The sequence below is a fragment of the Pezoporus wallicus genome, unplaced genomic scaffold (assembly GCF_028554395.1).
Source record: "Pezoporus wallicus isolate ANWC-B61680 ecotype Strahan unplaced genomic scaffold, APGP_CSIRO_Pwel_v1 contig_5261, whole genome shotgun sequence".
Classification (NCBI taxonomy): domain Eukaryota; kingdom Metazoa; phylum Chordata; class Aves; order Psittaciformes; family Psittacidae; genus Pezoporus; species Pezoporus wallicus.
In genome coordinates this window covers 2,906,110-2,919,748 of record NW_026642423.1, presented here as the reverse complement: position 1 = coordinate 2,919,748, position 13,639 = coordinate 2,906,110, and the positions used below count along the sequence as shown (strand labels likewise).

At 44.3% G+C, this 13,639-nt stretch overlaps 1 protein-coding gene across 15 annotated transcripts in view; it reads right to left on the bottom strand.

The window, feature by feature from the left end:
- The window catches only part of BIN1 (bridging integrator 1), a 97,864-nt gene that overhangs the window by 44,841 nt on the left and 39,384 nt on the right, over window positions 1-13,639 (bottom strand). For all 15 annotated transcript variants that reach the window (XM_057430033.1, XM_057430034.1, XM_057430037.1 and 12 more), the window contains exons 2-4: window positions 6,334-6,414; window positions 561-615; window positions 11-105 (exon numbers count right to left, since the gene is read on the bottom strand). In XM_057430033.1, coding sequence (XP_057286016.1) covers window positions 11-105; window positions 561-615; window positions 6,334-6,414 — 231 coding nt within the window. The remainder of the gene's footprint in view (window positions 1-10; window positions 106-560; window positions 616-6,333; window positions 6,415-13,639) is intronic.

Below are 13,639 nucleotides of genomic sequence, written 5' to 3'. Positions count from 1 at the left end.
ACAGTCTTACCTCTGCTATTTTATTCGTGTCATCTCTCCCAGGCCAATCTGGTTCATAAACTTCCTGCAGACACTCTGTCAGCTTCTTGGAGGCCTCATGCATAGCTAGAGAAGAAGAAGGAACTGCTTCAGAAAGAAGGAAATAATGTGTTCCATAGTGTGTTTAACCATCACCCTGAGGAACTGGGACACAAAAGCATTATAACAAATGCTAAGCTCTTCTTTACAGAGTGTCTGACCCTTGATAACACAGAGGTGGAAGGTAACCACAGAGAGAAAGGAACCAAGGATGCAGTCACATCAAATCCTTTGTGTTCATCCCCACCTATCATAGTCTATCTGGTAAGACAGCACCACATGTTCAGCATCAGAGCACAACCCCATTCCACCCATTCAATCCCAGGAGGCCCTGAAGGATTCCAAAAGATCACCCACCTTGACAAGGCTGACCTTTCCTACAACTTACACCTGAGGAAACAGCAGGAAGGGGACATCTGCAGAAACCTCACCGCATAGATAAGAACTAGAGCAGAAACAATCCTCTGCTGCACAGACCTTACCTTTCACAGAAGCCAAGTAAGTTCGGAGGTCCTTCTGCAGCCTCGTGCCTTCAGACTGTGAATATAAGGAGAAGACCATCAGTTATTCTCTCAGTGTAAGAGGGAGTCAAGCATTAATAAATTAATAGCAGATGGGCTACATATGAGCCCTAAGACCACATGAACATAAATGTTAACAGGGAGACCCACACAGCCCTCTGACTTGGTAAGCCTATAGTGAGTGATCTGCAGGCCTGTTTGACCAACAATAAAGCTGTGATTTGCAATTCCCAGCAGAGCCACCTTCAGTGTTTTGATTTCATATAAGCAACTTCAGACAGTCCTAAGGGCAACACTTAGTTTTATAAGCAAAGGGCCAGTGTGTCTATGCAACAAATGTAACTGAAGGGAGTTTGCAGGATATAGAAGATTCAATTGATTTATTTTGTACTGGTTTGGAAGCAGTTTAGCTCAACACTGTTTCCTGCCAGACTGCAATCCAAAATCCCAGTGCAAAGTGGGTTCAAGGGACCTGTGATCTGCCCAAACATCACATCTAAACTGTCCTGTACAGCAAGGCTTGCAAATACAGAGCTAATAATCCTTTTCTTTAGTTTCACTGTGGAGGTAGCCTGTCAGCAGCAGATCTCACTCACTAGTAAACAAAGGATTAAACTAGAAGCTGGGCTGAGTTTTGCCACTGTCAGACGACACAGCCAAATACAGTACAAGAACCCAGATAGTAAGAGTCGTGGAGATTTTACACAGCAAAGTTAGTTCAGGCATGCACATGTATATGCCCTCCCCATATGGTTCCTCTCCTGCACTAGGATAAGCATTCTCAGGCTCACCTCCCCTCTACCTTGCCATATGTCATTGACAGTGGTGCAAAGGAGGCAGGGAAATACTCCCAAATCCAGACAGTGACATCATACAAACAGAAATGAAAGGAAGAGAAAAGCAAGGCTTCAGAAGTTGACCAACACTACCACAGAGCATGTCTAAGCAACAGTAAGGAGCAAACATTGAGGACACCTCTGCAAACAACCTCTGGAGTACGCAAGAAGTACAGAAAAAAAAAATTTGAGAGATAAAGACCTCTTATAAAAAGGTTTCTCTAACCCTGTGGCATCTTACTAGATCCTCACTATCCCCCAAATTAGCTGTAGAAACAAGAATGCAGGAAAATGACAACTACACCTCACACCTTCCTCACAGCCTGCTGTCATTCCTCCTCCTCTTTTCCAGTTTGTGTCCCATTGGGAAGGGGGCAGTATAATGAATTTTGACAGCTGAAGACAACTCCAGAGACACAGAGCTCACAGGATGCCTCTGACAGCTGCCTCAGAGTTACTAGCTTCAAAAGCAGATGCTTCCTATCAGCTCTCCCCAACACCCAGGCACCTCTTGCCTCAACAGAGCTCATGTTGTTGTCCCTTGTGCTGTCAGTGCAGCTGTGCTCTCTAAGCAGAGGCTAAATCTGACCAGCTGTTGAAGTGGCAGTGCTACCATAGCTTTGTGGAAAAATCCATCTGCTTCCAGTGCTATGGTCCAATTTGTTTTTCTTGCCTCGAAAGCTCTGGATGAGTTCACATTTGTTCTTTTCCTATTGCCCTCAACAAAGGAAACAAGGGATGGGAAAGGGCTGGCCACTTTTGTAAAAGGAAACCAAACTTCTAGTCTGGAGGCGCATTGGCAACTGATCCAAAAAGAGTACAAGAGGAAAGGAATAATGGCCACATCTGCTGTAAAAAAACTAGGAGTTCTTAAAACACAGAGCAAACAAATGCAGAGCTTTTTGCTGGCTTAAGGTGAATGTGGAAACCTGGGCAGATGAGACTCTCCTAACAGTGCAGTCAGAAACCACCAGGGAAGAAACACTAGAGTAATCAAAGCGTACACACGGCACCATCAGGGAGGCTAAGCTTACAAGCAGCAGTTCAGTCAAGCAGGTAAGGGAGTTTGCTTGTGCCTAATGCAGGAAGTAAGAAAATCTTCGAGGAAAGCAGTGCTGTGTGCCTAGAATTGATCCATGGTAGAAATCACAGACTGGAACTGACAAGAAATGTCAGAAAACAACAGAAAACAGCAACTGCTTTCTCTCTGTGCATGCAGCACCTGCTTTCTTTGAGCAGACTCTAACAAGGTCTCAAGTACAGCCACAATTCTGCATAACCACCTCTCACAGTGCAGTTAGATTCACTCAAATACTGTATAGTAGGACAGCTTTCAACACCCTTGATTACACATTTAAGTGATGCTTCCTAAACTCAAAGGTAAAAAGTAGAAAAGAAAGTTGAATCGGAATCTGCATAATTAATCCACTTCCTAGTTCTTGTAGAGTTTGAGTGTGCAGAAGGAAGTTACAGAGGTATGGTTGAGTGTAAAGATCTAATAGCACAGAAACTTTTAAACTGCAAGAACATAAAGAAGAAATTGAGTGTGTGTGTGTGTTTGCATCAAAGTAACAAAACTCCACAAAAAGAAAGTAAAAATAGGACAAAAAAAGGAAGATCAGTGCTGATTCCAAATCCCAGATTAAGTTCTCATTCCTGCACTAATAAACTGACTTAAAACTTTCACACAGGAACAATCATACTGTGTCTTGATGTAAAAATGACCACAATAAGTTAATTAAACACACGAGTGTCATCTTGTTTGAGCAGATATTGCTATGCTTGCAAACACAGTGTAATTCAACCCTGTGAGCCTATAATACAACCAGGTATCATTTTCCTCCCAGTCTTCAAAAGAAATGCTTTCATCCTAATATTAGACTGCAACCCCTTCTTTACACAACCTCCCTGGTTTTGTAGTCCTTTGTAGAAGGATTTTTATTATCAGGAGGGCTGTTTTACACCTGAGAGGGGCAGAAACAGGTAAGCCTCCAGTCAGCACAATGTCAGAGTTATCAAGACACAAAGTGTGAACAACTGGTGAGAAGTTCCCATCCTGGAGTACCAGGCAAACTATTAAACTTGTTTTGCTATATAGGGCTGCAACGAAACTGCTGGGGTAAGGGTTCTTGTCTATAAAGAAAGTCACTCTCTGAGCTACTGACTGTAACTGTCCATGGCCAAACCTACATTGCAAGAGCAAAGATAAAGTTCACACTACCTGCCCTGTAGGCTGAGGCTGTGCTGAACACTGTGGGGGAGAGGCAGAGATGGGTCCAGCCCATGCCAGCAGCAGCTTGCGTCTCATGCATCTCATGTGAAACACTGTAAACCAAGCCAGAACTTCCACACATAAGTGTGACAGCTCATGAATGGTATCAGAACCCAGCTGCTCTGTCAGGCTGAAACTCAACACAGTGCCAGGTGTAAGGGCTGCCACCACTCTCCCACTCCCTGTCTCTCCAGTGAATACTTCAAATGCAGGGGAAGAGAAGCCCAAGCCTAACACACCTCATGCAAGGGGCTGCGTTGCAGCTGTGCTCCCAGGTCTGTAAGGACAACTTCCAGGAACAGTTTTTGTGCAGATGCCTGAACACAAGTGACACTGGGAAAGGGAAGGAGGGGAGAAGCCTCCACATGAACTTTTTGGGAGGTTAATTGTGAGAGAGAATCTGTCATGAGGGAGTAATATGGGGCCCAGTTGTGTTGTTTGTCAAGACTTCAAGAGACACGGGTGAGCCCTATAGCCCTGCAGAAGCATGGTTATGTCCAGCTCATTTGCCACACAAGAAATTCACCTGTCTGAGCTAAAAACCTCCTACCATTCAGAGCCATCAGAGTGGGGCTCTTACATGAACCTGAATGGATAGAGGTGGGAAGCACAATGCTTTCCCTTACGTCAACTCAACCACCATGGAGGAGAACCACACAGTGTCTTGTTTGAAAACAAGTAAGTGATTTTTAGACCTACTCTCCATTCATTGACAGCCCACACATGGAAATATGTATTGAAGTGGTCCCAATATAGCCATTAGTCAGAGAAGCCTCTAATCAGGACTGAACAAGGCCACTGCCTGGTCTCACCCTAGACAGTTCCACAGGAGAGCTGCTCTGTCTGAAGGCTGCAGCAACAGATTAGCTTTCCTCCAGGCTTCCATTTCCCACAGGAGCAGACTTTACAAGGAAAGGCCATAGAAATTTCATACATAGCTATACTACACACACACAAAACCAAAAACAAGTGTGTATATATTGGCATATAGCTGATTCCCCCCCCCCCCAGTCTGCTTGTCATCATAACAAATCCTCAGTCCTGGATATCCTAATGATCCAGCTATCTCACATTTATGATTTGCCCTGTAGAACAGGTATTGTTCACATTAATTTTAGGAACAGGGAAACTGAGGGTGAGAGCAAAACCAACAGACCCCAAGCAGCAAATGCAGAGCAGCCTCCAGCTCCTTTGATAAATTATATGGAGAATATAGTTCATGGCCTGCCCCTGCAAGATGAGAGAAGAAATTAAGCTGCAAGGGGTAAAGAGGTAAAGCTTCTTTTGCAGGCTTGTTGGTGCACCACTAGAATTCACAGCTTTGGAAACTGAAAAGCTATCCCAGACAGCCAGATCAAGAAGTTTGGATTTTTAGCTTTTCAGTGTTTCTCCCTTAAAAAGGTCATTTCCCTATTGTCAACACTTAAAAATTATACAGAAAAGTCACACCTAGTAATGTCATGTCATCAGAAACAAGCCAAACTGTATTCCTCTGTGTACAAGACAGTATCACTGGTGGACATGCTATAGAGATGTTGCGTGAACTTCTGGAGGAACAGCTATTACTGCTGCCAAGAGAATGAGCACTAGTCTCCAGGAATCTGCAGTCAGCTCTGGTTAGACATAAGTCAGACTGAAAGATTTTCATTATATTCAGCTGTGGCAAATCCCTTCTCAGCTGGTTTTGTGACACATAACCACATCTGCTGAGTCTTAACTGACATGATACAGCTGCTGCTAACAGCTCAGAAAGAAGTCCTAAATATGCAAAGGGGCAAAAAGGAGCCAAAAGATTTCTTCAGCACTAACAGGGCTTTGGTGTGGCACACATTTCCTGCCATAAAACAGAAGCAACACTTCCCCTAACACAAAGCACGAAGGTGCAAATCCCTTGAGGTAACTGATGTTCCCCCCTCTCTGGGGGGCTGAAAGCTCCAGATTAAAAATAAACAACTAAAAACCAACAAAACACACACAGTTCAAGATACAAACCTACTGCTGGTTCAATAGGAGGGTGGGGGGAAATTGCTACACTGTTAAAGTATTTTTGTATGCTAAATACAGGGTCGAAGCAGACATGCCAAAGAATAATGACTCAGGCCTGACAGTGATTGTGCAAGGATGGTGGGGAAGTCAGATTTAGATCTTAGCCATGGAAGGGTGTCCCTTTTCACCATTTGCTTACTTTGCCTCTTTTGCCCTCCACTGCAGGTAGGAAACCAAAACTGCCTTGTTCCATTTTAATTTTTATTTTTAATCTCTTTCCCATCCTATCCATCCTTCAGAGACACGGTGTTGCTCTTATATCTCACTTTCAGCCCAGCAGGAAAAATTACATTACAAAGCATCTGCTAACTGAAGGAAGTGCTCTGGGTGAGCTATTTCTTTTCCTAAACTTGAGTCTAGAGCAAGCATTATTTTACAGCATACAGTATCACTGACTCCATGACAGGGACACTGGAAGACACAGCATAACTTCTCATAAGTGAACAACTATGAGTTGTGGGTCACTTCAACAGGCCTAAGGCATCATTTAATTTAATGGGCTTTAATTGCATATTGCAGCAGATGACTGGAAGATAATACTGAAGCCCAGGGTGTAATTACATATAGCTAATTATCTTACCAGCTGTTTATTGAAGTTCTGCACGCACTGTTCAAACTGCTCATCTTTTGTTTCATCTGCTTTCCCAAGCTTCTGAAGGACCTGCAGAAGAGAGGAGAAAGGAGACTTCAAACATAGATCTAGCAAAGCCGAGATTAAAAAAAACACCTTGGCAAGCTTTTGCTCACCAGACTTGAAGAAGTTATAAAGTATCCCTTATTCCACACTCAGAATTTCTGAAATATTTCTCCACACAGTCATAGCTGGGAAAATGACTTACAGGAGAATAAGGATGAACTCAGATCTCTTCTTCTTTGCTGCACAAAAGAGTATGACCGATGTTTGTCCTTCACTAGTCTAATGCTTTTTGCAGGCAAGGCAATAGCAACCCAAGTTGTTCATCTCCTGGACCAGCAAGAAACAAACCATATCACTATGCCCTTTGTTGTGTGGTTACACTTATCCTGATTTAACACTAGTTTCTGGTCCAGATAGGGTGGGGTTTTTTGCTCCCAGAACAGCTGGACTGTCCTCAAAACCAGAAAGCCAGACAGAGACCTCCTTAGATAAAGAAGGTGGCTGGAGCAGTACAAGCCCAACCTTCTTTTCACCTTTTCTCACTGTGCACATGCTTGACAGGAGCTGGCTGTTGAGAGCAACGAAGGACCTTACACCATGAATCTACGTGACAGAGTCCAAGTGACATGTTTGAGAGTGTCAGCAACCAGTCCTGTTTCTCTCACCACCTCCCTGCACAGCACAGCTCCCCAAAGACTGCAATGAAGTCCTTATCAGACTACTTCCCTTATCATCCTCCTCTCCTAATGACCTCTTCATGCAGTTAAGTGGATTGCTCCCAGGCTTTGAACAAAGAAGCATCTCATTTTCTGGGAAGCAAAATTAAATGTGTCCCATCACCAGAAGGCTGGCCAAACTGCAGCTGTGGAGGGGGGCTGCAGTTATTTGTCAAGTCCCAGGCAACTCCAGCAGCAGGAAGACAAGGATGTAAACTACAGCTGGTTAAGCTCAATTACAACATCTTTGTTATTCAAAAATAAAACCTGACTACACCAAAGAAAAAAAATAATTGGAACTATTACATATATTGGAACTAAGCCAATTATTTAGTCCAACTGCCAATACATCCACTGGTCCACTTTCACCTTTTTACACTGCCAAGGTGGAGAACATTTGTATTATGTCTGTTTGGCTAACCTCGGTTCTCTTCTCCACTATTAAGCACAGATATCCCCAGCTCACCCATGACCACCATAACTGACTCTAGTGCTAGGCACTATAAATCAGTACAGTCATTCAGCACCCAACTCACAAGTCCCCTTATTTAGGCTGGGATTTAATGTCTAGGAGGAAACCACTGTTTTTCATTCTCCTTCTGGTCAACAGTCTCTCTTCACCTCCAGGAATCACTAAGGTATTCAAAATGTTAGTAAAAGGAGGGAAAAGGACACATGCAGATGCAGACTGCACTCTGCCAGCAAGGGCTGTACCAAAAACCTCCAGTTAGAAGCACAAATTCCTACAGCTCAAGTGACAGCAACAAATACTGCAGCTACAGGCACCTAACTTGGTTGTCTATGCAGCAGGGCATAGACAGCATAAATATTCCCTTCTTCCTCTCAAACCCTTGGCACGTAAGAGCTTGTTGGAGAGCAGAAGAAGCAACACTGTTTGGACAGGCAGAGTCCTGTACACCAGCCACTGGTACCTCCTTTGCTCCTCTGCTCCAGTGAAGGGGAATGCATGCCACAGCAACAGTGCTGTTGAGGCTGCACATCGCATGCCAGCGGGAGAGAAGCATTCAGTATGGCCTCATCTTTCTCGTCCGATGGTGAACCTCTTCCAGAAAGGACACTGCTAAAAGGCCCTGTATTCAGCTGTATTCCCGTAAGCTACCAGATCTATTGAGCATGGGTTTCCCACCTGCTGGGTGACTTCCTAGATGTCCAAAGAGCCATCACTGATAACAATAAAGTATGCAAGCTGCAAATTCCAAAGCAGAGATATGTTCCCAGTGTGCAAATCAACAGAATTATTAGGGATATAAAGGAGCTTTCTATGGGGCAATGCATGTCTGTCTAGCCAAGAGACTGATGCTTTCAGGCCTGGAGGGGAGGGAAGGAGACCATTTAACGGTGAGTAATCCGAAGTATGTCGCTGAGGTCAAAGGTTCAGAACAGCCCCAGTGCTTCCTGGTATAAAACACTGAACAGCACCCACAAGCTATTCATTGTGGCAGCCACATGCCTGCTTTCCACATGTCCAAGATATCTGCAGTTCCACTGCGCCTTGGAGGGGCACACACACTGAGTCTGGGGTCACCCAGCCAGCTGGGAAGATCTTGTTCCACTATGCCGAGGCACTACAACACAGCGGAGAGACAACAGCCCTAGGCTGCAGCAGGGCAGAGATCATCTCATACCGTTCTCCCTCAAAACCAGATCTGCCCCATGCAAACAGCCCAGGGGTCAAACCCCAAGTCATTTGAGTAGCATAAAACAATGGCTCCACAAGACTGGCCCTCAAGCCTGCCCTCAGCTCTCCCATCAAAGACCCATCAGGCAAACTGTACTACCAAATCCCTCTGGACCCCCCTAACCCAGCCAGGGTTGGAGCAGCTGGCCCTGGGTGTGCTGCTGACTATGGACATGTCTGTGCTCACTGCTAATAACCGGTGAGCTCACAGGACAACTCCCCTCCCCAGGCTGGTACGTGCCGTCATAGGTCAGGCTATTCCGGGTGAGTCAAGGCTGCTCCCTCCCTCCCCTGTGACAGCCTTTAATCCTCCAACTCACTGCAAAGCCAGATCAAGTTCAGATGGAAACTTCAGGCTCTTTGATAGCTATTAATGGAGCAGATTTACCAGGGTAGGAGTCAGGAACCAGCCACAGCTCCCAAATCCAGGGCGGATCAAAGATGGTGTGACCTGTCAGCTGCTGTCTGGATGCAAACCACACCAGGCACCAGACATGGATCTGGCATTTAAAAGATTAAGAAGCAACCATGGCTATGCTCCTTGGTCTGCCCTTGACCTGAGAAGTCCTGGCCCTGCATAAGGACAGCAACCATTTCAAGATGGTGCAAGCTAGGATGAAGGAGAGAATACTTTGCATGACTCCCACAAAACATCCTGTGGGATGCACTGCTGTGGGTTCCAGTCTTGGTTCACTACAGATTCATTATGACAGGATGGGGTTATCACCCCAACCAATGTTTTTGGCCTCAGTCACTGGACACCATTTTCCAGTGTTGCTCATAAACCAGATCACTTCCAACAGTCCACTGGATCTGCAGGTGCTCCTTATTTCTCATAAACTAGAGCCACAGGCAACTGATCAGCTACTGCAGCATCTCCAAGCAGAGCCAAATTCCACCCATGGAGCCTCAGTTTTCCCTGCATTTGAATAAAAGCAAGAAGGAATAAAGAGACTGAAGTTTTAAAGGCACTTTAAAGATCCTAGGAGGCAAGATGTGGTAAATTATCACATTCTTTCTCATATCACTGATGTATCTGTAATCTGGTGTGGCAGGCAGAACTATTTGCAGTAAGCTTTTAACTACCGTACTTGGAGAACTGAGATAACAGAAGTGACAAAGAAATCTGGAAATCTTCTGTATGAAGATCTGGCATTCTGCTAGCAACCGTCAGAGAAGTAAAGACATGCAATAGCCTGTAATACCAGCAACTTTTCCTAGTAGTATGGAAAGTTTGCTTAGCGAAATAGAAGCTGCATTTTTTTTCTCAAAGACAAGACCATAATATTCACAGGATGACTGAGCATTACTTAAATACCACAGCTTCATAGGACTCAAAAGGGAGCATCTTATCTGGCTGCAGTTTGCCTGCATCTGGAAGAATTTTATCTGGCTCTTTTTTCCAGGTGTACAGGACGAAGCATTCCTGAAGGGCAAACCCCTCCACTGCTTAACACAGGATCTCTGGTGCTCTGCTTTAAACAGTAGGAATGAAGGAAACCGAGATCTGGATATCAGCCTTGTGACCACCAAACACTCTGGTGCAGAGCAGCAGTCACCATGAAGGACACTTGCTAGCTATGCAGCAGCAGCTAGTACCAAGAAGCATTATCAGACTAAGTAGAATGCAGCTCTGCTTTGCTTTAAAAAGCAACTGTAACAGATTCACTTTTATACTTTCTAACAGAGAAATATACATCAGCTGCTTAATGCATCCACAGTTCTTATGCAGCACTTTCCTTTGTGCTCTTTGAAAATGTCAGTGCCACAACAGAAGCCCTGAAAAACCCAAATATTCTCTCTCAGCACACCCCAAGTGTGACCCATTATGTGAACCATTATGCGAAACAATAACCTAATAAAACACTGCTTTTCATGGCATATGGGTCACCCACGCCAAAGACCAGTTTAGAGAATGCAAGTGATGAGTAGGAAGGCAAAAATAAATGTAGTTTGAGGATCCCAAACAGAACAAAGTCTGCATCTGAAATATCTGAATTTAGGGTGGTCTAGCTCCAGTGAAGAAGCAGGCATTAAGCCCACAGCCAAAGAGCCTGCAGCCCTACAGGTTCACACTCTCCACTGTATCAGAGAAGGGATTGCAGTTACATCTTTACCGATACAGGCCCAACGCTTCTAAATCATTCTATCCCCTGACATCTCCACCCCTCATAAATGACACCTCTGACTTTTGCTGTATCTGCCAACTCCAGTGCATAATCTCCAACTACCAACTGGGCACAGAGCCAGTAAGCGCTGCGACTAATTTTGAACTGCAACAAATTGGCATGTGCCAATGGGTCAGTTAGCAACAGAACAAATAAACCTTTAATCTCAGGCGGCTGCCTGTTCTTCCATGAAAGACATTGTACTTGGAAGAGGGGGAGAAGAAAATAGTGTCCAAGTCAGACAGAAAGCATAAAGCCACGTAACTTAAGGTACAAACAAAGGGAGTTCCATAAGCTTTTTTAAGCCCTGTTACTTCTCTGACCAAATTAAATGTGATTTGCTCAGTGAAGTAGATTTGTGCTCATGAAATAATTTGGGTCATGCACTCAGAATCAGGAAGAAAAGCAAGAGCAGCAGTGGGAGTCCTGCTCCCTTTCCACCCTCCCTGGGAGCAGGGCACGTCCTCCTGCCCTCCATGCCTGCCTCTAGGCTGGCTTTGGGTACAGGCTGGCTTTTTCCTTGTGCAAGCCTGGCACAATTAAGTCTTTCTTTGAAACAATTGGACATAGAAGGATGGGGGTGGAGAGGAAAAAACTCCAAACATATTAACACTTCATTTTAAATTGAGAAAGTTATTCCCATGGCTGAGCAATCAGCAAGACCCTCAGATCACTGGAAGATGCGAAAGGGCAATGCCACTCTTGGTGCAGACAGAGGCAGGCTTGTTTGCTTCTTACTTGCTAACAAGGTTCAATAGGTCCTGCAAAGACAGGATGTTGCTTCTGTCACCGGGCTGAGTTGGGAAATCAGGGTTCAATGCAGCATCTTGTTAGGGACTTTCTGAATGACCTGGAAAAGACATATCCAATGTCCCATCCACCCAGCTGTAAAGAGGAGAGTTTGTTCAGCATGTCACAGAGTGACCAGATTTATCCCTGGCACCTCCAGCTGGCAAATGGGAAAGAGATGTACAGAGAGATAACCAGTCTGAGTGCTTAGCTCAAGACACACTGAGATTGATTTTTACTGATGTCCCTCTAATTAAAATATGTAAGAACTTGCAAGCTTAGCCATATTCTAAAACCCAACCTAACTAGGGAAAAAAACAAACAAATAAAAAAAACAACTAAAATATAACTTTCTGGTCACATTGTGATGTTGGAAGTCTCAGAACATTCCCCAAAAATATGCTAACAGTGAAGAATTTAAATCATTAGAATAGATTGCATGGAGATTCTTTGCTAATGAAAGACTTCAAGACAAGCACCTCAAGTGTGATCTAAACCTTACTGATCCCACCCCACATAGGGGATGGGCCATGTAAGGCCCTTCCAAAGCTAGTCTTTCTGGATCCTGAAGATGACAGCAACAGAACGTCACTTTTTCTCCAAACAAAGATCCCCTGCAAAAGGACCTCACTTCTTCCTCAATATCACAGTGGGAAGTGTAACACACATCTAAGCATGACTAGATAATAATGGCATGCATAGCCTGTTGTCAAAGACACTCAGGTAACTGCTGCCTTCCCTAAACAGCGCTATATTGCAACATTTCTGTAAGAGCAAGAGTCATATGCATTGCCTTGAAGGCTCAACTCAAATATCTGCCTCTGACAGCTACTAAAGAGCTGTCTCACTGTGTCCTGCACCTTCAAGACACACTTCTCAAGTTTAATGTGACTCAGTGTGGTCACACTGGGTTGACTTACAAGGCTCATTCTTCTTCACTGTAGTCAAGTGAGGGGGGGAAAGAAGCTCCACTTTCTCATTCTGAATTATTTCCTGGAGAAACTTGCTTCCCCAGAAGGGGGTTCAAAGAGTTCACAGCAACAAACATTTCACCAGGCTGAAGGCAGCATTTTAAGAATATATCCTTTTCACATCATGCCTGGTGTAAGACAAAATGTAGAAATAAGCACAGCCAGTGGAGGACTCCTTTCAAATCTGGAGGCTTGGAATGATGGTCATCTTATCTTTAAGGCCAAGTCATAAGTAATGAGCAATATCCCAAAGAAAGGGGTACACAGAGGACCTGTCCCACTTTTGCAGCTGCACGTTGCATCATGCTCATCTAAGAATGCCTGCTTTATTTCAGCATTTTACATTCAATACACTGCTGAAGACTCCCCTTTTTCTAGGACGCATTTTTCTACACCTCAGTTGCCATCCTCATTCCAAACTCAGAGGTCTTCCCTGAAGCAACTACAGAGTACAAGCCTATAGTGATGGACCTATGGGGGACAAGCTTATTCCTAACCACACCATGCGCTTCAACCAAAACTTCAAACAAATCAAAGTAACTGTGCCCAGTTTCTCCCCATAGGGCAAGGCAGATAGTATCCACCATGAATGCAAAGACTCAGCTAGCTGCTGCATTGAAACACCTCAAAAACAAAAACATGTAGAAATATGTTAACCAAGGGAGGATATCACTTTTGCATTCGCATTGTTTATTCTGCAGAGGTACTTTATATTGCTTCATGGTATCCACTATGAAGACTAGTTAAAGTGAGCTTATGAAATCTTTTGCTCTCAAGATGCTTCCTCTTGTGCTTGGGTCCCTTCGAGGAGTTATAGGCTATCAAGCAAGGGAGTCACATTACTCATATTACTGGTTATCAAACATTTCCTCATTACACATAGTACATCATTATCAAGTGTCCTAA